General features: G+C 40.5%; 1 protein-coding gene and 1 pseudogene across 11 annotated transcripts in view; one reads left to right on the top strand and one right to left on the bottom strand.

The window, feature by feature from the left end:
* The window catches only part of LOC139357636 (ATPase Get3-like), a 30,631-nt pseudogene extending 12,696 nt beyond the window's left edge, over positions 1-17,935 (bottom strand).
* CSTPP1 (centriolar satellite-associated tubulin polyglutamylase complex regulator 1) overlaps positions 1-27,329 on the top strand; it is a 230,199-nt gene that overhangs the window by 91,649 nt on the left and 111,221 nt on the right. For 9 of the 11 annotated variants that reach the window (XM_011724338.3, XM_011724340.3, XM_011724336.3 and 6 more), the window contains one exon: positions 18,693-18,823. In XM_011724338.3, coding sequence (XP_011722640.1) covers positions 18,693-18,823 — 131 coding nt within the window. Of the gene's footprint in view, positions 1-18,692; positions 18,824-21,444; positions 21,521-27,329 lie in introns of all 11 variants that reach the window. The other 2 variants (XM_071074725.1, XM_071074726.1) reach the window with 1 other exon arrangement.

The raw sequence follows: 27,329 nt of genomic DNA, 5'->3' as shown, positions 1-27,329 counted from the left end.
GCCTGTAATCCCAATGCTTTGAGATGCCGAGGTGGGAGGATTGCTTTAGCTCAGGAGTTTGAGACCGGCCTGGGCAACATAACGAGACTCTGTCTTTACAAAAAGTAAAATAAACAAAATTAGCCAGGCGTGGTAGCACATGTCTGTAGTCCCAGCTACTTGGGAGGCTGAGGCAGGGGGATTGCTTCAGCCCAGGAGTTTGAGGCTACAGTGAGCTGTGATCTTACCACTGCACTCCAGCCTGAGCAACAAAGACCCCATCTCTTAAAAAAAAAAAAAAAATTGTCCTAATGTTAAATATTGTATTAGTCAGGGATCTCTAGAGGGACAGAACTAATGGAATAGATTTATATATATAAAGGGGGGTTTACTAAGTATTAACTCACACAATCACAAGGTCCCACAATAGGCCATCTGCAAGCTGAGGAGCAAGGACAGCCAGTAGGAGTTCCAAAACTGAAGAACTTGGAGTCCAATGTTCGAGGGCAGAAAACATCCAGCGTGGGAGAAAGATGTAGGCTGGAAGGCTAGGCCACTCTCTCTTTTCACATTTTTCTGCCTGCGTTTTATTCTAACTGGCTGGACTGGCAGCTTTTTAGATTGTGCTCACCCAGATTAAGGGTAGGTCTACCTTTCCCAGCCCACTGACTCAAATGTTCATCTCCTTTAGCAACACCCTCACCGACACACCCAGGATCAATACTTTGTATCCTTCAATCAAGTTGACACTCAGTATTAACATCACAAATATTAAGCTAATAAAATAGGAAACCTATGGAATTTATTTTATTGTCAAAACTAAAGGGAGATTTGTACTCAGCCCACTTCATTTTATTTTACATTAGAATTTTTTAATTTCCAGTGAAACCAAATTTTCCTACTGTTGTGAACACAGTCTTCACATTTGATGCAAATGGGAGGGCTTAATTATAATCACCTAGTGACAGTATTGTAGACAAAGCCAATAGTGTATGCCACATAGACGATTATATCTTCTGGAGAGAGTTAACTGATAAGCTTGACTTTACAATTAATACAAATATATTGAACTAAAGAAAATGGATGCACTGTCAGACCATTTCATCTTAATAAATTATACCTTGTAAGGTTAAAAATATGTAACTCACAAATAAATTTTAATTTAAATTTTTTTAACCTTCATGTCACAGCCAAGTCCAAAATATTTTAATTTTGATGTCTCTGGTTCTCTTGTGGTTAGAGAATCCATAGCGATTTCCTGAACTTCTTATTCATGATAGCTTAAAAAGCAACATTCAGAGCCCTGTGAATTGGACAAAAGAATATCTATTTTATGCTACTTTTTGTATAAGGAAGAAGAGGAAATAAAAACACAATGGGCCCTCGAACAACATGAGGGTTACGGTTGCTGATTTCTCCCCTTCACATAGTAGAAAATCCACGTATAATTTTGGACTCACCAAAAACTTAACTACTGATAGTCTACTATTGACCTTACCAATAGCATTAAAACAGTTGATTAACACATACCTTGTATATGTACTATATACTGTATTCTTACAACAAAGTAAGCTAGAGAAAAGAAAATGTTATTAAGAAAATCAAAAGAAAGAGAAAATATATTTACTATTCATTAAATGAAAGTGGATCAGGATAAAGACCTCCATCCTTGTCTTCTTGATGCTAAGTGGCTGAGGAAGAGAAGGAGGAAGAGGAGTTGGTCTTGCTGTCTTAAGGGTGGCAGGGGAGAAGAGGCGGAGGTGGTAGAAGGGGAGGAAGGCACACTCAGTGTGACTTTATGAAAACACATAGTGATTTCTGATTTTTTTGCCTTTTCATGTCTCTAAAAATGTTTCTGTATGGTACCAATTTTTCTTCCATTTTATTTAGTTTCAGTGCCTGTATCACTGAAGAGTTCATGTCATAAAAGAAGTCAAAAGCAGTCCTGAATAGTTGGAACTCTTCTGCCATATGATCTAATGTCAGTTTGTTTTCTGGCCCTGCTTCTGCATCTTCTTCGTCTTCTATGCCTTCTTCTTTTCTGGCACTGGTTCAGAAGCACTCACCTTCATCAAGTTGTCGTCTGTTAATTCCTCTGGTGTGATGTCTGTTAGCTCTTGAATTTCTCCAGGATCCATATCTTGGAACCCTTCCCCCACCTTCTTTGCCATATCCACAATCTCTTTCGTGATCTCCTTGATTGGCTCTGTCGTAAATCCTATGAAGTCATGCACAACATCTGGTTGCAGTTTTCTCCAGCAGGAATCTATTGTTTGGGGCTCAATGGCTTTTTCCATAACAACAGCGGCATCTTCACTGGTGTAATCCTCCCAGACTTTCTTGATGTTCTATCAGGAATCTCTTCCATAGCGTTGACAGTCCTTTCCAATAGAGTACTATGTGTAATGAGCCTTAAAGGTCCTTATGACCCCCTGACTTAGGGGCTGAATTAGAAACATTGTATTTGGGGGCAAGTATTACAAACCACTTTGATACCTTTGGTGTTGAACTCATGGGTTCTGGGCGGCCAGGGGCATTTTCCAGTTCAAAAGAATTTTAAAAGGCAGTCCATTACCAGCAAGGTACATCCTGACTTTAGGAACGATATTGATGAAACCCAGTCCATAAAAAATGGTTCTCATTATCCACGCCTTCTTATACAACCAAAACTGGCAACTGGTGTTTATCTTTTACCTTCAAAACTCAGGGGTTAGCCCCTTTATAGATAAGGGCAGTCCTAATCATAAACCTGACTGCGTTTGCACAAAGTAGTAGAGTTAGCCCATCCCTTCCTGCCTTAAATCCTGGTGCGTGCATCTCTTCCTTACTAATAAGTGTCCTTTGTGGCATTTTTTCCCCCATCATCTGCATTAAAAAACTGCTCAGGAAGATATCCTTTTTCCTCAATGATTTTCAAAAGCTTCTTTTTTTTTTTTTTTTTTTTTTTTTTTTTTTTTTTTTTTTTTTAGAGACAGGGTCTCACTGTGTTGCCCAGGCTGGAGTCCAGTGGCATGATTATAACTCGCACCACCTCGAATTCCTGTGCTCGATTGAGTTTCATGCCTCAGTCTCTTGAGTAGCTGGGACTACAGGCTTGTGCCACCATGGTCGGCTAATTTTTATTTTTGGTAGAGATGGGATTTTTCCATGTTGCCCAGGCTGGTTTCAAACTCCTGGGCTCAAGCGATCCTCCCACCTCAGCCTTCCAAAGTGCTGGGATTACAGGCATGAGCCACTGCACCTGGCCTCCTCAATAATTTTCTTAATGGCATCTAGAAACGTGTTTGCCTCCTCTTGGTTGGCAGAAGCTACTTCCCCTGATATCCTGATATTTTTTAAGCCAAAACTTTTTCTAAAATTATCAAACCATCCTTTACTGGCATTAAATTCTCCAGCTTTAGACCCTTCACCTTCCTTCTGCTTTAAGTTGTCATATAATGACTTCACTTTTTCTCAGATCATATTAGGGTCATATGCCTTTCTTACAGAAATCCTGCACTCATATAAAAGCTGCGTTTTCAAGACAAGTTAAAAAAAAATTTCACCAAAAGTGCAATGTTTTTATGCCTGGTGATGCAGCTGCAGCAACTGCTTCATGAATTTCCTTTCCTTTGCTTACAGTTGTTCTTACGTTAGATTCATTTATCTTGAAATGGAGGCCAACCACAGCTGCAGATCTCAATCTATGATGTATGTCAAGCAATTCAACTTTATCTTGTAATGTCATGAATTGTCTCTGCTTCTTGAAACACTTTCAGCATCACTAGTGACACTTCGTGTGGGTCCCATGGTGTTACTTGAGGTTTATGGTTTTGTACTGAACACGATGAAAAATACATGAGAACCATGAGAGATCACTTTTTACTGTGATACAGTTTACTGGAGAAATGAACTGCCCATGCAGAGATGATTAGCATCACATGGTGTTTTAAGCAGATACTTGCAACACTTGTGCTCACTGCAATAGCAACAGGAGTTGGCTATGAATGAAATTATTATAGTAGTACAGTATGAGCTACAGTTAATTTTATACAGTTATGATTTAATACTGTATGTTTGCTTACATTTCTCTCCACTGTGAATGGCACCATGTATGGTCTGTAAGTGTGTGTGTCAGTTTTGCTAAACGTTAACTTTTTATAACAGATCTGTGTATATTTTAATGTAGTAAATGATAAAAAGGACTAGTGTCTACATATTTTATGCATTCATGACATACTTTTTCTTAATTTTTCCAATATGTGTAGGATGCACAGTTGGTCTGTGAGTTTTTTTAAGTTGTTGCAAATCCTTCCAAATTTTCTAATATATTTATTGAAAAAAATCCATGTATAAGTAGACCCACACAGTTCAAATCCATGCTGTTGAAAGGTCAACTGTATATACATGTATCTGCTCATCTGAGAAAAAAATATGCACACAGGAAGAATAAACCAGAGACCAATGAGATTCATTATCTATAAGATGTTAGTGAGATGGAGTGAAAAGATAAAAGTGGGATAGATATAAAGGTCACTTATCGAAGAATTTTTTTTGCACATGTCTTAGTTTTGGAACTATGTTATTTTCATTTACATAAGTAAGTATGTATTTGACAAGATTGGGGGAGTTTCTAAAATTGAAAACAAACAAATAAGTGAAGCAAATTGTATTTCAAATGAATAATATACCATACAGAAGGGGGTTGGAGAAACTCATCTAAGGAACACAATATTTGGACTATATACCCTCAGGCTAAAACAACTCTAAACAAGTATTAAACTCTAATTAGCAGGCTTCTTTTTCACAGAGGAATGGGTTAGCTAGCTTAGTACATTTTAGGATTAAGCAAATAAGTAAATATGTTATAGATAACAGGAACCTTTTTCTCACTTTAGAAAAACGACATTTCAGGCCGGGCGCGGTGGCTCAAGCCTGTAATCCCAGCACTTTGGGAGGCCGAGACGGGCGGATCACGAGGTCAGGAGATCGAGACCATCCTGGCTAACATGGTGAAACCCCGTCTCTACTAAAAAATACAAAAAACTAGCCAGGCGAGGTGGCAGGCGCCTGTAGTCCCAGCTACTCGGGAGGCTGAGGCAGGAGAATGGCATAAACCCGGGAGGCGGAGCTTGCAGTGAGCTGAGATCCGGCCACTGCACTCCAGCCTGGGCGACAGAGCCAGACTCTGTCTCAAAAAAAAAAAAAAAAAAAAGAAAAGAAAAGAAAAAGGACATTTCAGATATGGAAAGGGGAGATGATAGAATGTAACCTGTAGTGTTGAACTGGAATTGAATCAGTGTGAGCTCATAGATTTTGTTTTGTTTTGTTTGAGATGGAGTCTCTCTCTGTCGCCCAGGCTGGAGTGCAGTGGCACAACTTTGGCTCATTGCAACCTCTGCCTCCCAAGTTCAATCGATTCTCCTCCCTCAGCCTCCCGAGTAGCTGGGATTACAGGCAAGTGCCACCACGCTTGGCTAATTTTTGTATTTTTAGTAGAGGAGGAGTTTTGCCATGTTGGCCAGGCTGGTCTCAAACTCCTGACCTCAGGCGATCCTCCCACCTCGGCCTCTCAAAGTGCTGGGATTACAGGCGTGAGCCACTGCACCTAGCCTATTCTTTACTAAAAACAACCGGGCTTCTTGGATAAATGGCTGGCTCCAGGGTGAGGTAGGGAAAGAACAAGATGATACTGGAACATCTTATTCTATCAAAAAGGAAGGAAGTGATCAGATAATTATGTAGATGTGTCAAAAGAATGTAGAAGTCAGCTTGGAGGGCTTCCATGGCCAAATATGGGATCATATGAGCATAAAAATATATAATGATAGTAAAGGAATATAACCTATTGAACAAAGTAAGAATCCATGAGTCCACAATGATATAAATAAATAAGAAGGGAAAGCTTTTCCTTATTGTAGAAGATCAACTTAAAAACGTAGATGAAATGACATAGTTGGAAAAAGATTCACCATTTGGCAAAACCTTCATATTCATTATTGGTTCTGGCAACAATTATTAATAGATACTAAAATTTGTGAATGAAAGTTTGCAGAGTAACTATATATTTCCACAGACTCAAAATATCTTCCCACGGGATACTTATCCATTATAAAGGCTAACTTTATAGTGGCAAAACCTGGCAGATGCTGCTCTAACCAAAGAATCAAAGTTAACATCCCCAGTAATTAGACTAATCAGCAAGTGCCCCCAGATGTGATGCACTGAGAAGAACTCAGCGTCACCTTTGTGATGATCCTGCCAAAGGGGTATAACCTGAATTGAATTATGAGGGGACATCAGACAAACCCAAATGGAAGTACATTCTATAAAGTAACCTGTACAACAGGTTTTCAAATAACTATTTCATTTAACATCATTTTCATTGTAACTGTTTTTTCTGGTTTAAGATCATTTTATTGAGGAGCAAGAGGCAGGGAGAGATGGCAGGGAGGGCAACTAGAGCACTTCTACCCCCACCAGGAGAATAGACTCCCTCCCTGCTTCCTCCTGTGCTGGACCCCTATTGACTTCCGTAGGGATGGCACCATGTTTGCGAGGCTGAAAAAGAGACACGGAGCCAGCAAATGAAACATAAGGTTTATTGAGGGGATTTACATACAGGGCAGTCCAGGGGCAGCATGATGAACAGGAGAACTGCTACCACTTATAAAAAAGCATGCAGTTTATACAGCATTTTCACTTAGCCCCCGCCCCCACCCTGGCAGTCTCCACCTAGCAACCTTCATCCAACCCAAAACAAAGGGCCTGTAACCCCTGTATGGCCCGTGATCCATGGGATGGATCAGATGGTTCAGATGTTCCTCATAGATAAATAATGAATCTCTGGGTTGGCCATTCCCAAATTCCTTCACTCAGAACTCTGAACACACATTCATCTTAGACCACAGGGTCATTCTCAGGAAATGCTTCAATTATTTCTGACAGGTGCATCTACCATACACCTGCTCCCCAAGTGTCTCCCCTTGTACTATGGCGGAGGTGGTGGGGAGGGATTTGTGTAACCTCTGCCCTGGAGGGTGGGGAAGGTAAAGGTTGAGTGTAAAATGGCAGCAGCTGGGGCTGGCAGTGGTGCTGCTGGGTGCTGCAGGGCTTGTAGGGTTCTGTGAAGAGGGCTGAGAAGGTGTTGACTTTGTCTGCCCCCTGCACCTCATGGGGAGACAGTGGCAGTTTCACAGTGCAAAAGTCTTTATAAGGGTCCCCCATCTGGTTCAGATACTTGGCCTGAATCTTGTGTCAGGCCTCACATATCTTTCAGGATTTTCAGGTTGGGGAAGAGAAGCTGGGTGATGATGATGTTGTATGTGTCAATCTTGTACTTGGCCAGCTCCTGGATCAGTCACTCTGTCTCATACAGGGATAGAACTCAGGGATATATTTGCAGATGATACAGGTAGTCTGCTCAGGGCCCTTGAACTGTTTGCTGACAAAGTAGATGATGAGCAGTGTCTGCTTCAGCATGGAAGACAGCAGGTCTATGTTCATGTCCCCCACACCTAGCATGTTGCACGTTTGTAAGATGAATGGGCTGATCTGGTTCTTGATCTGCTGAGTGTCATGTCAACCACTACCACTGAGAAGTTCATACCCTTCACTAGCCTCATGACCTCAGCATAGCTCATGGCCTCATTGATGCCGGGGAAGGCACTCATGGCTTCCTGCATTAACTTCTTGCTCATGCTCAGCATGTTGTCCTCCTCAAAGAACTCACTAGGCAGCTACGCTGCACCCTGGCTGGCGTCAGTCTCCATAGTGAAGAGGTTGTCAGAGCCTTTGACCTTGGTAGGCACCGTTGAGAACTTCTGGTCAAAACCATCTGAGATGTTGTGGACTAGGTCTGTGGAGATGATCAGAATACTCTCATGCCCTTTTGATAGGTGGATGGCCAGGCTGCAACTGCAAGTGGGCTTTCACATGCCACCTTTGCACCAGCAAGGATCCACTTAACTTAAGGCTGCACTTCTCGATGATGTTGCTAAACCTAGGCTCCAGTGGCTCTTGGAGGCTGACTTTGGGAGACTGAGGTGGAAGGATCACTTGAAGCCAGGAGTTCGAGATCAGCCTGGGCAACAAAGCGAGACCCTATCTCTAAAAAAAAAAAAAATTTTTTTTTAATCAGCCAGGCATGATTGTGTGCGCTTGTAGTCCCAGCTACTCAGGTGGCTGAGGTGGGAGGATCGCTTGAGCTCAGGAGTTCAAGGCTACAGTAAGCCGTGATTGTATCCCTGCATTCTAGCCTGGGCAACAGAGCAAGTCCCTGTCTAAAAAAAAAAGAGAGAAAGAGAGAAAGAGAGGGAGGGAGGGAGGGAGGGAGGGAGGGAGGAAGGAAGGAAGGAAGGAAGGAAGGAAGGAAGGAAGGAAGGAAGGGAGGGAGGAGATTTCCTTAGTTTTAGGAAATATTTTTAGGAAATCCTTATTTCCTAATTTTTATTTATCTTGCTCAGCACTTTAAACTGACTTCTGTTTTTTGTTTGTTTGTTTGTTTTGTTTTTGTTGTTGTTGTTTTTAGGAAATACTGTAGGAGTAAATGAGTGTCATGTCTATGACTTACAAATAGTTCCAAAAAATGATAATATGTATATACATATGTACTTATATGTCTGTGTGTGTATGTGTGAGAGAGAGAGAGCAAGAGAGAGAGAAAAAGGAGAGTGAGAGAGAAAATGTAGCAAAATATTCACATTTGAGTAATCTAGGTAAAGGATATTCAGGAATTCTTTGTGCTATTATAGCTTTTTGGTAAATTTGAAATTATAATACGTCAAAATTTTTAAAAATTAAAATCTTCAAGGAAGAACTCCAACAACTTAAGAATAAAAAAAATTGCTCAATGAAATTTGAATACTCGTTTTGGCAAAATCTGTTTATGGCAGACATATGGTGTACTTCTGTATGGCCTTTAAGATATTTTTAGGAACTTTCTTGTTTTACTTTAGAGGAAAGATTAATGTCTATTAAAGAACTTTGTAGTTTAGTCAAATACAATGAAAAATTAGTACAAATATGCATTTTTAAGCTTGGTGGGTCAAATGTTTGTTTTGAATTTCTGGTCATGATGGCTTGCAGTGTTCATGACTTGGGCCTCTTATTCATTCTACACACATGGTAATGATACGTAAAATTTTCTAAGAAGAGAAGTTTAAGGACGTAGCCATGCATAAAATTAATATAAATTCATCTTATTAGAAACTCAATAAAACCACAATGCAGTAAGTGGGACTGTGACCACATGCCTCTTGTGCTCTGGATTCAGAAGGTGTAGTAACTGAAAGCTCATTTCTTGAATGGTGGAGATTCAAAGCGTTGTACACACAGTGCAGGAGACTGGAGCCAGCCCCTTCTGCCTCCACCACTTTAAGAGAGACTCAAAAAAAGTGATGACTGCTACCTGACAAATGGCTTACATAAAACCTGGAAGTTTAGCCAGGTGCGGTGGTGCATGCCTGTAGCCCCAGCTGTTTGGAAAGCTGAGGCAGGAGAATCCCTTGAGCCAGGAGTTTGAGACCAGCCTGGGCAACATAGTGAGACCCCATCTATTAAAAAAAACAAAAACCTTGAGGTGTGAGAAGAAGCAGACAGCCTTACAGCTAGGTCTTAGTGGGTCCAACCTCCTTAGCAGTACAGTGACAATCTCTGTGATGTCCCTAATATCAGGAATGGAGCCATAAGTCATCCAATACAGGACCTGGTTCTGGACTAGGGTCTGTCCACAAGAGAGAGTAAAAACCTCCCACTTCACATGAACTTATATGCTGAAATTCTAAAATATATGAGGAACACTAATATTGAGAAAGACAGTCAATAAACCCAATAAACATAAATTTACTCCAGAGAAAATAAAAATAGTTGAACATTTAAAACTGACTTGGAGGCCAGGTTGAGGTGGCTCATGCCTGTAATCCTGGCATTTTCAGAGGCCAAGGAGGGCGGATCACTTGAGCCCAGGAGTTTGAGACCAGCCTGGGCAACTTGGCAAAACCCTGTCTCTACAACCCTGTCTCTAGATATAAAAAGGCATGGTGGCGTGCGCCTGTAGACTCAGCTACTTGGGAAGTACTTATTATCTTTTAAATTATTCATTCTCTATTCTGTCTGATCAGCCTGAGTAATGCAGATTCTACAGTGTATCTACCATGTAGGTTTATTTTTATTTATTTATTTATTTATTTATTTATTTATTTATTTATTTTGAGATGGAGTCTCGCTCTGTCACCCAGGCTGGAGTGTGGTGGCGTGATCTCGGCTCACTACAACCTCCACCTCCTGGGTTCAAGCAATTCTCCTGCCTCAGCCTCCCAAGTAGCTGGGATTATAGGCATGCGCCATCATGCCTGGCTAATTTTTTTGTATTTTTAGTAGAGACGGGATTTCACCATATTGGCCAGGCTGGTCTCGAATTCCTGACCTTGTGATCCACCCGTCTTGACCTCCCAAAGTGCTGGGACTACAGGTGTGAACCACCGCTCCTGGACAGTTTATTTGTATTTATTTTGCTCAGCACTTTGACTTCTGTTTTGTTTTTTTGTTGTTGTTGTTGTTCTGGAAAATTATCAGCCAATATATGTACATATGTATTTTGTGAGATAGGATCTCACTTTATTGCCCAGGCTGAAGCACAGTTGCATGAATCTTGTAGAATTGTAGAATCTACATTACTTAGGCTGACCAGACAGAATAGAGAATGAATAACTTAAAAGATAATAAGTGTAACATAAAGACCTAAAAAACTATGAAGACAGGTAAGAGACATTAAAAAGCTACAACGTATATCTAATAGGATACAGAAGAAAATGATAGAGGGAATGGCAAAGAAGCAATATTTTTAAAAGAATTGGGGGGTGCAATGACTCACATCTGTAATTCTAGCATTTTGGGAGGCTGAGGCAGGAGGATTGCTTGAGGCTAGTAGTGCAGGACCAGCCTGAGCAACATAGTGAGCCCCCATCTCTACAAAAAAGTTAAGTTTAGCCAGGCATGGTTGTGTGCACCTGTAGTCCCAGCTACTCAGGAAGCTGAGATGAGAGGATCACTTGAACCCGGGAGTTCAAGCTTCCAGTGAGCTATGGTCACGCCACAGCACTCCAGCCTGGGCAACAAAGTGAGATCCTGTCTCAAAAAATATATATGTGGGCTGATCATTTTCCCAAACTGACAAAAAACAGAAGTCAGTTTAAAGTACTGAGCAAAATAAATAAAAATAAACCTACATGGTAGATACGTTGTAGAATCTGCATTAAAGATAAAGGAAATTGTTTATATGAATGATAAGAATGATTCACTTCAAAGGAATGGCAGGAGTTTGACAGCAGTCTGCTTGATATCAGTGATAGGTGCGAGGTGACAACGGGGTGGTATCTTTAAAGTGCTGAGAGAAGATAGGTAATAACCAGAATTCTCCACCGAATTAAATTTCATTCCAATAGGTAAAATAAAGATATTTTCACTCACAGGCTTTTGCTGAAAGAACTACAGGTTTATGTCTATTAATAAATTCACAATTCAAAAAAAGCTTTGAAAACCTGAATTTGTCCTTTGGTAAGTTTTCAGCAAACTCATTTGGGGGGTAAACTTGACCTGAACTAGTTTACGGGCTAAGTTTGGTCTTTGTTTATCCCATTTAGTGTGAATACTTATATGTTTCACTGTGAAGACTTTAATATGTTTGAATCCATGGGGTGCTATCCCAACCCTGCTGGAGGTGTTATATCACATCTGGTTTGTGCAATGTATTACCTTTATAAAATCTCAAAGTTTGTCAATTCCAAACCAGAAAGGTGCCAGGATTTCAGTAAGTGATTATGGATCTTATTAGAGGATGTACTTTAGCAAGAAAATGATTGAACCAAGAGTGAAGGAGCAGAATGTGGGAAATAGTAGTGAGCGTGAAAATTGATTTCATAAATGTAGGTAGACTTAATTCATTATTGATTTTTTTTAAGTAGTAATTTTTTTCTTTTTTTTTCTTTTTCTTTTTTTTCTTTTTGAGATGGAGGCTCACTAACGCCCAGGCTGGAGTGCAGTGGTGCAATCTCGGCTCACTGCAACCTCTGCCCCCCGGGTTCAAGCGATTCTCCTGCCTTAGCCTCCCGAGTAGCTGGGATTACAGGCATCTGCCACCGCACCCGGGTAATTTTTGTATTTTTAGTAGAGACAGGGTTTTACCATGTTGGCCAGGCTGGTCTTGAACTCCTGACTTCGTGATCCACCCACCGCGGCCTCCCAAAGTGCTGGGATTATAAGCATGAGCCACCACTCCCGGCCTAAAATAGTAATTTTTACATTTAAAGGGGTATATTGTCCTCTAGGTATGGGGGTGAATTTTTTAAAAAAAGGAATAAAAAGGAAAAGGTAGATATCAAAAGAAATAAAAGACATCCAAATTGGAAAGTAAAAGGTAAAATATATTCACAGGTTACATGATCCTATGCATAAAAAGCATCCCAAAGAATCCACCAAAAAAAAGAAAAAAGAAACTTCTAGAGCTTATAAATGAATTCAGCAACGTTTCAGGGGACAAGAGCAACACATAAAAACCAGTTGTTTCTGTATATCATCAATGAACAATCTAAAAGGAAATTAAGAAAAGCAATTGTGTTTAAAAGAGCATCCAAAAGGTTTAGTCTATTAGGAATAAGTCTAACAGAGGAGGTGAAAGACTTGCACACTGAAAACTATAAAACATTGCTGAATGAAATTAAAGAAGAGCTAAATAAATGGAAAGACACCCTGAGTGCATGGATAGGATGATGTAACACTGTTAACATGTCAGTACTACCCAAAGCAATCTGCTGATTCACACAGTTTCTTTTCTTTTCTTTTTTATTTTATTTATTTATTTTTTGAGACAGAGTCTCAGTCTGTCACCCAGGCTGGAGTGCAGTGGTATGATTTCGAGTCACTGCAACCCCCACCTCCGAGGTTCAAATGATTCTCCTGCTCAGAATCCTGAGTAGCTGGGATTATAGGCATCCACTACCACACCCAGCTAAGTTTTGTATTTTTAGTAGAGATGGGGTTTTGTCATGTTGGTCAGGCTGGTTGATTGAACTCTCTTTCTTTCTTTCTTTCTTTCTTTCTTTCTTTCTTTCTTTCTTTCTTTCTTTCTTTCTTTCTTTCTTTCTTTCCCTCCCTCCCTCCCTCCCTCCCTCCCCCCCCCTCCCTCCCTCCCTCCCTCCCTCCCTTCCTCCTTTCCTCCCTTCCCTCCTTCCTTCCTTCCTTCCTTCTTTCCTTCCTTTCTTTTCTGATGGAGTCTCACTCTGTCTACCAGGCTGGAGTGCAGTGGCGCAGTCTGAGCTCACTATAACCTCTACCTCCCAGGTTCAAGCAGTTCTCCTGCCTCAGCCTCCAGAGTAGCTGGGATTACAGGTGCCTGCCACCACACCTGGCTAGTTTTTTTGTATTTTTAGTAGAGACAGTTTCACCATGTTGGCCAGGCTGGTCTTAAACTCCTGACCTCAGGTGATTTGCCCTCCTCGACCTCCCAAAGTGCTAGGATTACAGACGTGAGCCACTGTGCCTAGCGATTCAACACAGTTTCTATCAAATTTCCAAATAGGCTTTTTCACTGAGAGAAAAAGCTAATCCTCAAAATTATATGGAATCACCAGGACAATCTTGAAAAAAGAATATAAAATTGGAAAAATCAAACTTCCCAACTATAAAACTAGCTGTGAAGCCACAGTAATTCAAGTATTATGGCACTGGTATAAGGACAAACATATAGACCACTGTGATAGATTAGGGAGCACAGAAATAACTCTTTACATATATGCTCATTTGATTTCCTGCAAAGGTGCAATTCAATAGGGAAAGGACAGTCTTTTCAATAAATGGTGCTGGGAAAACTGGATATCCACATGTGAAAGAATGAAATTGGACTATAAAACTCTTAGAAGAAAACAGGGGAAACTTTTCATGACATTAAATTTAGCAATTATTTCACGGATATAACACCAAAAACATAAGGAAAAAAAATATAAATGAATTGGACTTCATCAAAATTAAGAACTTTTGTGCATCAAAGGATACTATCATGAAAGTGAAAGGACAACCTACACAACAGAAGAAAATATTTGCACATCATATCTCCAAGAAGGAATTAATATCCAGAATATGTAAAGAACTCCTGCAACTCAACAACAAAACAAAAAACCCAATTTAAAAATGGGCAAAGGACTTGAATAGATATTTCTCCAAAGAAGATACCCAAATGACCAACACATGAAAAGATGCTCAACATCATTAGTCAATGGTGAAATGCAAATCAAAACAACAATAAGATGCCACTTCACACCCTCTAGGTTGGCTATTTTTTAAAAAGGAAAATAGTATGTGTTGGTGAGGATGTGGACAAATTGGAACCCTTGTGCATTGCTAGTGAGAATGTAAAATAGTTCAGCTGCTCTGGAAAACAGTTCAGTTGTTTCTCAAAAGGTTAAACCTGTAACTACCATATAATCCAGCAATTGCACTTGTAGGTATAGATCTAAAAGAATTAAAGAAGGGACTGAAACAGATACTTGTATACAAATCATAGCAGCATTGTTCACAATAGCCAAAAGGTGGAAGTAACGCAAGGGTCCATCAACAGATGAATGGATAAACAATATATGGTATATACATACAATGGAATATTATTCTGCTTTTAAAAAAAGATAAATTTATGGCCCTGCAGTGGCTCACACCTGTAATCCCAACACTTTGGGAAGCTATGGTGGAAGGATCATTTGAGGCCAGGAGTTCAAGGCTTGCGACCAGCCTGGGCAACATAGGGAGACCCTGTCTCTATTATTTTAAAAATATGAAGGAAGGCAAGAAATAAATTTTGATACATGCTACATCTACAGCCCTTGAAAACATTATTCTTAGTGAAATAGGCCAGAACGACAGATATTATATGATTCCACTTATATGAGCTACTTAGAATAGACAAATATATAGAGATAGAAAGTAGAATAGAGGTTATCAGGGTCTGGGGGGTGGGCAGAAGGGGGTGGTGGTGTTTAATACAGAGTTTTTATCGGGGATGATGAGAAAGTTTTGGGTATTGATATTCATGGTTGCACAGCATTGTGAATATATTTAATGACGCTGAATTGTACACTTGCAAATGGTTAAATGATAAATTTTATATATAGTTTACCACATTAAAAAAGTTTTCCAATTTAAAAAGAGATTCTAGTCACATTCTAAAAAATAATATCAGAAGATATTAATAATCAGAAGATATATAAATAATATCAGAAGATGAGAAGACTGCACATAAGTTATAGAAAGTGTGCTTTGGGCTTTGTCTTGTTTTGTTTTTATTTTTATTTTGTTTATTTATTTTGAGACAGGGTCTTGCTCTGTCACCCAAGCTGGAGTGCAGTGGTGCGATCACAGCTCACTGCAGCCTTGACCTCCTAGGCTTCAGCAGTCCTCCCACCTCAGCCTCCCAAGTAGCTGGGACCACAGGCATGTGCCACCATGCCCAGCTGATTTTTGTATTGTTTTGTAGAATCAGCGTTTCACTATGTTGTTCAGGCTGTTCTCAAACTGCTGAGCTCAAGCAGTCCACCCACCTCAGCCTTCCAGAGTGCTGGGATTATAGGCATGAGCCACCATTCCTGGCCCCTTGTCTTGTTTTGGAGAGTTATAAAGATAATGAGTATTTTCAGACATTTTCAAAAATGTGTAGATAGGTCAGACGCGGTGGCTCACGCCAGTAATCCCAACACTTTGGGTGGCTGAGACGGGTGGATCACTTGAACTCAGGAGTTTGAGACCAGTCAGGGCAACATGGTGAGACACCATCTCTACTAAAAATCCAAAAAAATATCTAAGCGTGATGATGCATGCCTTTGGTCCCAGCTAATCGGAGGCTGAGGTGGGAGGATCGATGCTTGAGCCTGGAGGGCAGAGGTTGCAGTGAGCCAAGATGGGGCCACTGCACTCCAGACTGGGTGACAGTGCGAGACAATGTCTGGGGAAAAAACAATGTAGATAAATATTATGTTAATTTTTTAAGATGGGGTCTCACCATATTGCCCAGGCTGGACTCAAACTGCTGGGCTAAAGCGATCCTCCATCTTCAGCCTCTGAGTAGAACTACAGGCATGTACTGCCATGCCTGGCTGATTACATTAAATTTTAATACTGAAAGATTATAGATTTTGTCTATAGCTTCCAAACTAATAGGGAGGATAGAAAAGAATTAAAACAAAACAAAACTTTACTAACACAATAGAAGGTAGGAAAAGAGGGTGGGGAAAGGCAAAGAGGAATGGATAATGGGAAAGACAAAATAAGATATCAGGTCAGAAATTAATCAGATACACTAAAAAGCTACTCATTAACATATAGTGACTGTAAGGTTGGGTAGAGAAGCAAAATCTAGCCACATGCTATTTACAAGAGATATACCCAAACAAAATGACCTAGAAGGGGGTTATTAAAGGCACAGAAACAGATATACCAGGAAAATACCAATCAAAATAAAGCTGGTATTGCAATATTATAATAAAAATATCAGACCCAAAGCCTGGAATTTAGAAAAATTAATAAGATATAGACTTTCAATATTTCCTGTGTGGCTAGCTTCAAAGATACATTCTACCTGGCATCACTTACCTGTCTTTCTTATCTTTCTAAATCAATTTCCACAAATATTTATGAGTAATTATGAGTTAGGTAATATAGTAGAGACAAAGATGAGTACAATCTGTGCTTACTCCATAGAACTGACAGTCTAATAGGGGAAAGTCCAGTAACTTTAAAACAAAGTAGCAAATTGTGAGCACTGTTAGAGAATTTTAAGCGAGATACAATGGAAATTGGGCATGGGAGATAAAATCAGGAAAAGACTTTACACAAAATTTGGCATTTGAGATAGTCTTTAAAAGCTATAACAAAGCTACAATTTCATTAGACCATGACCTAGACATCAACTTTTCTCTCTTAGAATATGAAGCATGCTTTGGGACTACTTTGCTGGATAGCTTCATGAATTTAGGCTACAGTATTATCATTTCAGACTTCATTTGCTGGAAATGTAGCCTACTGCATTTACCTATAACAGCTCATTTCCTGTATTTTTTATTTTCCTTTGCTTAAGACAATAGCACTGCATGGTTAGGTTAACACTTTCGTTGCTTTTGAAAGCCCCTCTACTAACCTAATCTTTTGCCAGATGATGTCCTCATACTTCCTCAGGGTGTCTTAGAAGTAGATTTCTATGCTAGCTGTCCATTAAAGAAGAAGAGTATATAGTTTGCTTTTTCATAAAGTGCTGTTACTATTAACAGGAAGGAACTAACTTTATCCTAAATGAAAACATACTCTATATTAAAGACAAGTTAGACTCTTTCCCATGAAGTTGGTCTGAGAGAAGGGAAACGGAATAGATGGCTCCTGAAATTTTTTCTTGTTCCATTCAGAGTCAGATTTTTTCCCCCGCTTTATATGGTCAACAAATGAAAATTGGCATTTGGAATTACCACCGTTCCCCCCATTGCTTGCCATCTTCAAATTTAATGTCTGCTTCTCCACAAAGATTAACATGTTTTCCGCTCATGATTTACTTGTCAGAGAATTTAGAAGTTTTCTGGAACCTGAAGTTTGCTCTGGTAGGGATGATTACTGGATAATTGCCTATTCTTCGGTGGAATTTCCATTTTTAGATTACACCAGGCTCTACAGCCTTTATTTCTTTGGCAGGAAAACCCAAAGTCAATGGAGTATATTTTTTCCCTTCCCTGGCCCAGCTTAAACAATGACTCACTTGGGCCCTGGGGCTTTGCTTCATACTCTCATTTAGGGGCCACTTTATACCCTTGTTTCTATTTTCCTTTCTTGTTCTGTTTGGACCCTTTATATCCTTTGGCACATGGGATTTGTCTCTGGGGTTATTGTCAGAGAGATATATAAAACCACCCCAAACTGGAACAGACACTCCAGTTATGTCCCCATAAGCCATGTTATCCTTATGGCAGCTGGTATAGGCCAGGGAGAGTACAGAAAGAATATTTTTTTTTTTTTTTTTTTTTTTTTTTTTTGAGAATGAGTCTCACTCTATTGACCAGGCTGGAGTGCGGTGGCATGATCTCAGCTCACTGCAACCTCTACCTCCCAGGTTCAAGTGATTCTCCTGCCTCAGCCTCCCGAGTAGCTGGAATGACAGGCGCACACCACCATGCCCGGCTAATTTTTGTAGTTTTAGTAGAGACAGGGCTTCACCCTGTTGGCCAGGCTGGTCTCCAACTCCTGACCTCAAGTAATCCACCCACCTTGGCCTCCCAAATTGCTGGGATTACAGGCATGAGCCACTGCACCCAGCCCAGAAAGAATATCTTTAAGGAAACCTAATTCCAAATGGAGTGGAGGGAAAAGTATTCTCCAAAAAGGAAAATATGAGTGCCAGTGTCATCCAGTTAGAGACTAAAAGGCTTTCCTCCATATGCGATGCTCTAATGACTGATTTAGATGTCCTCTGTGTGTACCTGTGGAAGGTGGGAAGCACTCAGAGGAACTGGCCTCCAAGAGTTTTCGGAGAGATATGGTTATATGAAGAGACTTCCCCATAGAAGGGCTAGGTCTAATCTAGACTTCAGAGTTTTGTTGGGGAGAAAAATTCCCTCTTTTTGGCAGTGGTTCTCTCTGGTCTCAATTTTTCATTCTGATTCCAGCCTTCTGGATTCCATCTAACAATGATTTCTTGATTTTTCTCTTTGCAGTTTTAACAGTGTATGCCAGGGAACACACATTCTCTTTCGAGAATTCAGCTTCGTACAAGCCACCCCCCACAATAGGGTATCATTTTTACGAGCCTTCTGGAGATGCTTCCGAACTGTGGGCAAAAATGGCGGTAAGTCTTCCCGAATCCTTCCTTCCTTCCTTCTTTCCCTCCTACCTTCCTTCCCTCTCTCTCTTTTTCTTTCTTTCTTTCTTTCTTTCTTTCTTTCTTTCTTTCTTTCTTTCTTTCTTTCTTTCTTTCTTTCTTTCTTTCTTTCTTTCTTCCTTTCTTCCTTTCTTCCTTTCTTCCTTTCTTCCTTTCTTCCTTTCTCTTTCTTTCTTTCTCTTTCTTTCTTTCTTTCTTTCTTTCTCTTTCTTCCTTCCTTTCTTCCTTTCTCTTTCTTTCTTTCTTTCTTTCTTTCTCTCTCTCTTTCAAACTTTTTCTTTTGTTCCTATAAATATTGTTTGAATGCATGCTATTCAAGGTATTTAGAATACCTCACTTTTGAGGAGTTGTCTGGTTTATGTCAAAGATATTACTATTACCACTACCATCACTAATGATACCTATTAAGAGCCAAGTGTAGCTCTTTACATGTAGTAACTCGTTTATCTTTACAAGGGCTCTCTGTGGTAGATACTATAATCCCCATTTTGTAACTAACGAAACTGAGGATCAGAGAGGTTAAGTAACTTGGCAAGGTTACATAGTAAATTCTGGGCCCAGATTTATACCCAGGCAGTCTGACTCCACAGCCCTTGCTCTTGGCAGATATTAAAATGCCATGCAGTAAATACAAGGAATAATGTGAATACAAAGAAAGAAACTCCTGAATGGGGGTGGGATGGGGATACTGTTGTTAGAGGAGGGAGAGAAAAGTGGAGCAGAGAAGGTCCTCCTTAGAACTGGCTGTTTGATCTAAGCTGGGAAGGAAGAGTTGGAATCATTCACATGGATAAAGGAGAGAAGGGCATCCTAGGTAGAATATATGCTGAAGCACAAAAGAACCTGGAATACTTATGTAACAGGTCAGAATGTCTAGGGTCTGTGTGAAGTTTGTGAAGGAGGTTAGGGGAGATGAGACTGTGAAGGAATAACGGAGCTGCTGAAAGATCATTTTTTAGCCATATAAAAGAAATTGGGCCAGGCACAGTGGCTCAGCCTATAATCCCAGCACTTTTGGATGCCAAGGCAGGTGGATCACTTAAGGTCAGGAGTTTGAAACCAACATGGTGAAACCCCGTCTCTACTAAAAATACAAAAATTAGCCAGGTGTGGTAGCACACTCCTATAATCTCAGCTATTCAGAAGGCTGAGAAACGAAAATCGTTTGAACCCTGGGGGACAGAGGTTGCTGTGAGCCGAGATTGTGCCACTGCAATCCAGCCTGGGCGACAGAGCAAGACTCTGCCTCAGAAAAAAAAAAAAGAAAGAAAAGAAAAGAAAAGAAATTGGGGCTGGATGTGGTGGCTCACACCTGTAATCCCAGCATTTTGGGAGACCAAGGTAGGAGGATCACTTGAGCCCAGAAGTTTGAGACCAACCTGGGCAACATACTGACACTTTGTCTCTACAAAAAAATAAACAAAATTAGCCAGGTGTGGTGGCACATACCTGTAGTCACAGCTACTTGGGAGGCTGAGGTAGGAGGATCACTTGAGCCGGGGGAGGTTGAGGCTACAGTGAGCCATGATTATGCCACTGACTCTAGCCTAGGTGACAGAGCGATATTCTGCCTCAAAACAAACAAACAAACAAAAAAGTTAAATTTTATTCTCTGGGTGTTATTTGAAGGCTTTTTTTGGTTTTGGTTTTTTTTTTTTTAAGTCCCAGTTGCAACCAGGTGCGGTGGCTCACGCCTATAATCCCATCTCTTTGGGAGGCCATGGTGGGCGGATCACAAGGTCAGGAAATCGAGACCATCCTGGCTAAGACGGTGAAACCCCATCTCTACTAAAAAATACAAAAAAATTAGCCGGGTGTGGTGGCAGGTGCCTGTAGTCCCAGCTACCCAGGAGGCTGCGGCAGGAGAATGGCGTGAACCCGGGAGGTGGAGCTTGCAGTGAGCCGAGATCACGCTACTACACTCCAGCCTGGGCGACAGAGCAAGACTCTGTCTCAAAAAGAAAAAGACCCCGTTGCCCAGGCTAGAGAGCAGTGGCTTGATCATAGTTCACTATAACCTTGAGCTTCCATGCTCAGGTGATCTTCCTAACTCAGCCTCCTAGCTAGCTAGGACTACAGGTCCATGCCCACCGTACCTAGCTAATTTTAAATGTTTTTGTAGAGACAGGGTTTTGCTATGTTGCCCAGGCTGGTCTCAAACTCCTGAACTCAAGGCCTCAGCCTTCCAAAGCACTGGGTTTACAGACGTGAGCCACCATGCCCCATCTTATTTGAAGGCTTTTAGATAGGAGAGTGGTGTGGTAATATCTGAGCTCTAGAAAGATCATTCAAAAGGCAGTGTAGAAGATGGTCTAGACTGGAGGCAAGGAACATAGAAGTCTGGTAGTAGTTGAGTGAGAGATTAGAGCCAACACTAAGGCAGTATGGAGATGGAAGGGGCGCTTTTAGAGAGAATCCATAGGGTTTGGTGATTGGATTTGGCATTAAGATGAGAGAGAAGACCAGTGGTAATTTCCAAGTTTTTGGCTTGGGCCACTGCCTAAGAATATTAGAATATTTTTTTAAAGCCTTCAAGTAATAGCCACAGAATAAATTTCAACTTTTTTTTTTATTTTTATTTTTGACAGGGTCTTACTCTGTCACTCAGGCTGGAATACAATGGCACAGTCTCAGCTCACTGCAGCCTCGACCTTCCAAGCTCAGGTGATCCTCCCACCTCAAGTAGCTGGGAATATATTTGTGCACTACCATGTGTGGCTAATTTTTGTGTTTTTTATAGAGTTAGGGTTTCACCATGTTACCTAGTCTGGTCTCGAACTCCTGGGCTCAAGCCACTTGTCCACCTCAGCCTCCCAAAGTGCTGGGGTTATAGGCGTGCGCTACCATGCCTGGTCTCCTACTTTCATATTATGTGTTTTTATAAATACCTTTAAGGCAGTTGCTTGCTTGCTTGCTTGCTTGCTTGCTTTTCTTTACTTTTCTTTCTTTCCCTCCCTCCCTCCCTCCCTCCCTCCCTCCCTTCCTCCCTCCTTCCTTCCTTCCTTCCTTCGCTCCTTCCTTCCTCCCTCCCTCCCTCCCTCTTCTCTTCTCCCTTCTCTTCCCTTCCCCTCCCCTCCCCACTGAGGTTATAGTAAGTGAATAGGTAGACTCCCTGCTTTTGAATTTATGAGATTCCCCACTATGCTCTAATCAATGCTACTGCTACAAAACTGTAAGTTTTCTAAATAGCTACTAAATATACAGCTATTAAACTTTTATATATAGTTACTAACTCTTTTCTAAAACTTTTCCACCCAATATCTTATTAGTTCTACTGTCCTAAGAAATAGGTAAAGTGGGTATTATTGTGCCCATTTTATAAATAATGAAATTGTGTAACTTGCAGAAACATTTCATGGTGGATTAGTATCAAAGCTAAAAATAGAACCCAGATTTACTAATATGCTGATGTGCTATTTCTACTATTTTTACTTCAGTCATTGCCTCTTTGACATGTAACTCTGGAGATCATGCATCTCCATTACAGTATTATTAAAGAAGTACTTAGTGTACTGAGGATCGTATCATTTCCTTTACAGAATAAATGCACTAATAGGCAAAAACCAATGTGGACTCAATTTTAAGTGAAGCAACTCAGAAACACTATTCCATTGGTCTCTATATAAACAAAACTGGGAACTGTGAGTGTATAGGTAAAGCTTGTGCTATATTAACAGAGGTTGTCTTTCCCAGTCCCTTACTCAGTCAGCAAATATTTGTTGTAGACCACCTAGTACAGTCGTCTCTCAGTATATGCAGGGAGTGGTTCCAGAACCCCCATTTATACCAAAATCCATGCATAATCAAGGCCTACATTAGTCCTGTGGAACTCTCATATGTGGAAAGTCAGTCTTCCGTATACAGGGCTTCATACCCCTAGAATAGTGTATTTTCAATCCATATTTGGTTGGAAAAAACCCCCCTAAAAGTGTAGATCTGCACAGCTGAAACCTGTGTTGTTCAAGGGTCAGCTGTATATTGAAGAATATGGCTAGATCTAGTTTCTGTGAGACAACATATGAAGATAACTATGGAAAACGGTCTTCAGATAGCCTTAACTTTTTTCCTGATACAGAAGTGGGGCCTCTTCAAGAATGTATTTACTATCACAAGGGATTCATGTAGCATTTGGACTCTTAGCAGATGTGGGTTTCTTTATCTTTCTAATAGCAGCTGCCAGTGACTCATCCAGCTGCTAAGAATAAGCAGCTCCAAATTGCCTGTTTCTCCTTGTGCCATAAACAAACACAAAACATAGATTTTATGCTGGCTGTTTATTGTTATGCTTCTTCTTTTTTTTTTTTTTTTTTTTTTTGAGACGGAGTCTCGCTCTGTTGCCCAGGCTGGAGTGCAGCAGCGCGATCTCGGCTCACTGCAAGTTCTACCTCCCGGGTTCACGCCATTTGCCTGCCTCAGCCTCCCAAGTAGCTGGGACTACAGGTGCCCGCCACCATGCCCGGCTAATTTTTGTATTTTTAGTAGAGACGGGGTTTCACTTTGTTACCCAGGATGGTCTGGATCTCCTGACTTTGTGATCCACCAGCCTGGGCCTCTCAAAGTGCTGGGATTACAGGCGTGAGCCACCATGCCCGGCCTATTGTTATGCTTCTTAGTCAGACAGCCTCAGACTTCTTAGACTAAACGCAACATCGGTGTCTAGGTGATCCTAAAATAATTGGTTAAGTAGCTTTAATATATTCTCAGCTTTTTCTAGGAAACTTCAGAACATCTTTCTAAACCGGAATGTGTCAATCTCCAATTTTAATCCAGAATGAGTGAAAGCTCTTGGAGGCAAGATTCTAAAGGAAAGGATTTATTAAGCCCCATTTTATCAATTATAATGCCAGGTACCTGCCTACTGAGTGGAACTCCTACTGCATTGTTCTTCTGCAGATAACTTCCTTAGAATGTCATGTGCATACTTGAGCATGATCAAGTGGAAACTAACTCTTCTGGGAGGTAGCAAAAGAAGAGCATACGTATCTAAAAATGAAGCCACTTGTAGAAATCTAAGGACCTGGTCCCTTTTGACAAAAAATATTTTATTCCAGTTTTTAGCAAGTACGGGGGTATAATATCATTTCTGCATGACTGAGCACTGATGCTAATTATCTTGTCCAAATTTCAGATAATCTCATGAAGACTGTAATGAACTTCTTGGTATCTAAGCAACTTTAGGCTCTTGGAAGCAAAAAGTTTTATTAGAATTTTAAAAGCCTTTAAAATTACACTTCTCACTTTACTAATTTTTTCTGTATAGGAATATTAATCTGAATTTTCTAAGTCTGGCAAAGATTGATATTCTCTTGATGTAAATCTTTACTTCTGTTTAGGGATACCGGCTCAAAACAGCCTTCTCCAACTTTATTTTCAATTAGAATTTAATTTTGAGTATATACATACATACACATACATACATATATATATTTCATTTGATAAAATAATGATAGGTACTTCCTCTTCTATCTGTGAAGAAGTATCTGCTAAGGGAATTGCCCTCTTGCCACTAACAATGAAAGAATCAGAATATCTGAAACAGCAGTTTTCAGACATTGGGCAATAGGCAGGTGGGGACTGTGAATTCTGAGAGGCAGTTTCCAAGCAACAGTATAGGAAGAGAGATTGTCAAAGAGCTTAGCAGTGTTATTGAGTTGAGGAGGCAGAGACTGGGGTTTAGGGAGGCTGGAGCAGCCAGAATTTACAGGTCAGAATCCAAAAGAGGAAGAAGTTGTTCAGTGAGCTCCAGAATCTTTGGCTACAAACTTTGCATATGTGTGGGTTGGAAAAAGAACTACCAGAAAACAGTGGGCCAAACAATTTCTGGAGTATACAAGGGGCTAAGTATAATTTACACTTCTACCAGCCATAGTGAAAAGACCTCAAAACACACAGGGGACTGGGTAGAGTTCTCAACAGTTTAAAAGCAAAAAGGATTAAATTGATCTGCAAGTAATTTAACTCTATACAAGAACAAAATTCAGTAATCTTTAAAGGAATTTAACAAAATCCAGCATTCAGCAATGCAAAATTCACCAAGTCTGACATTCAATTCAAAATTACCAGACAGGCCAGGCATGGTGGCACATACCTACCTCCCAGGACTTTGGGAGGCCAAGGCAAGTGGATTGCTTGAGCCCAGGAGTTCATGACCGGCTTGGGCAACAGGGCAAAACCCTGTCTCTACAAAAAATTTTAAAAATTAGCCAGGTGTGGTGGTGCACACCTGTGGTCCCAGCTACTCAGATGGCTGAGGTGGGAGGATTGCTTGAGCCTAGAAGGTTGAGGCTGCAGTAAGCCGTGATCACACCACTGCACTCCAGCCTGGGTGACAGAGAGTAAGACCCTGTCTCAAAAACAAAACAAAACAAAATTACCAGACATTAAAAGAAGCAGGAAAATACAGCCCCTGACCAGGAGAAAAATTAATCAATAGAAACACAGATCCAGAAATGACAGAGATGATGGAATTAACTAACAAGGACCTTAAAATAGTTATTTTAAATCATATAAATATACTCAAGTATGTAAAGAAAACATGAATATGATTACGAGATTAGTGGAAGATATTAAAAAGATCCAAATGGAATTTCTAGACATGGAAAATACAATATAGTGAAAATGATAGTAGCAATTAACATTTATTAAGTGCTTCTAGATAGATTATCTCATTTTTCTTCACAACAACCCTATGTGTTAGGTAGATGCTATTACTTCCTTTGCGCAGAAAATGAAACAGATTTAGAATGTTAAATAACTTGCTCTAGGTCACACACCCAGTCAATGAAAAAGCCAGTGCCAGGAGAAGCCGTGAAGCCTGACTCCAGGCTGTATTATTGCTTCAGTGTGTTCTGCGTCAACACTGCATGAGAGGCTGGAAATACAAATGAGTAAGTGAAAATACTTGCCCTCAAGGAGCTCTTATTCTAGGAGAAGAAACAGAGTAGCATAGGAACCAACCCAAATGCCCATCAGTAATAGACTGGATAAAGAAAATGTGGAACATACACACCATGGAATACTATGCAGCCATGAAAAGGAATGAGATCATGTCCTTTGCAGGGACATGGATGAAGCTGGAAGCCATTATCCTCAGCAAACTAACACAGGAACAGAAAACCAAACACTGCATGTTCTCACTCATAAGTGGGAGTTGAACAATGAGAACACGATGGATACAGGGAGGGGAACATCACACACCAGGGCCTCTTGAGGGGTGAGAGTTGAGGGAAGGGAAGTTAGAGGACAGGTCAATAGGTGCAGCAAACCACCATGCACACATATACCTATGTAACAAGCCTGCACATTCTGTACATCTCTCCCGTTTTTTTTTTTTTCTAGAAGAAATAAAATAAATAAACTAGATTATTAATTCAACCCCACCCCTGTTCCACCAAAAAAAAAAAAGAGTGGTGTAGAAATAGTCTCCATAGAGTACAGGTGATTTTTAGAGCCATGCATAAGATTCCGTAATAGCACAAGGGAGAAAATAGTAAATTCTGTAGAAGTAGGTGAAGGCTATAAAGGAGCAAACACAGTTGGGATGGATCTTGGAGCAGTAGAAAGCTGTTAAGCAAATAAGGAATACATTCAAAAACAGGGAACACGATTTCTGAAAGTATGATAACATGAAACAACATGGTTCCTTTGGAAAGTGGTAAGAAGTCATTGTGGCCAATACTTAACACATAATAAGGAAACACTATCACAGTCAATAGGAGATAATGCGGAATGCTTTTATGTGCCATACACTGAGCAAAATGTTTACATGTATTCATTCATTTAATCCACACAATAAACATATGAGTTGATATGATTACTATCCTGTTTTATATGTTAAGAAACGGAGTCAGCTGGGTGCAGTGATTCATGCCTGTAATCCCAGCACTTTGAGAGGCCGAGGCAGGTGGATCCTTGAGGTCAGGAGTTTGAGACCAGCCTGGCCAACATGGTGAAACCCTTTCTTTACTAAAAGTATAAAAATTAGCTAGGTGTGGTGGCACATGCCTGTAGTCCCAGCTACTCAGGAGGCTAAGGCAGGAGAATCGCTTGAGTCTGGGAGGCAGAGGTTGCAGTGAGCCAAGATCATGCCACTATACTCCAGCCTAGGCAACAGAGTGAGACTCTGTCTAAAAAAAAAAAAGAAAAAGAAAGGAAAATAAAAGGAAACTGAGAGTCAGAGAATTAAGTAACTAGCACAAGGCCACAGCGTTTGTAAGTAGCACAGCTCATATTCCAACCTACATCTTCACAAAGTTCACATTATCACATTCTTTTTTTTTTTTTTTTTTTTTTTGAGACTGAGTCTCACTCTGTTGCCCACTCAATGCAACCTCTGCCTCCCAGGCCCAAGCAATCCTCCCACCTCAGCCCTCCTAGTAGCTGGGAATACAGGCACATACCACACCCAGCTAATTTTTGCATTTTTTGTAGAGATGGGGTTTCACCATGTTGCCTAGGCTGGTCTCAAACTCCT

This window comes from Macaca nemestrina, chromosome 12 (genome assembly GCF_043159975.1).
Source record: "Macaca nemestrina isolate mMacNem1 chromosome 12, mMacNem.hap1, whole genome shotgun sequence".
Taxonomy (NCBI): domain Eukaryota; kingdom Metazoa; phylum Chordata; class Mammalia; order Primates; family Cercopithecidae; genus Macaca; species Macaca nemestrina.
The sequence above is the reverse complement of the archived record's forward strand: the minus strand, read 5'-3'. Positions and strand labels throughout refer to the sequence as shown.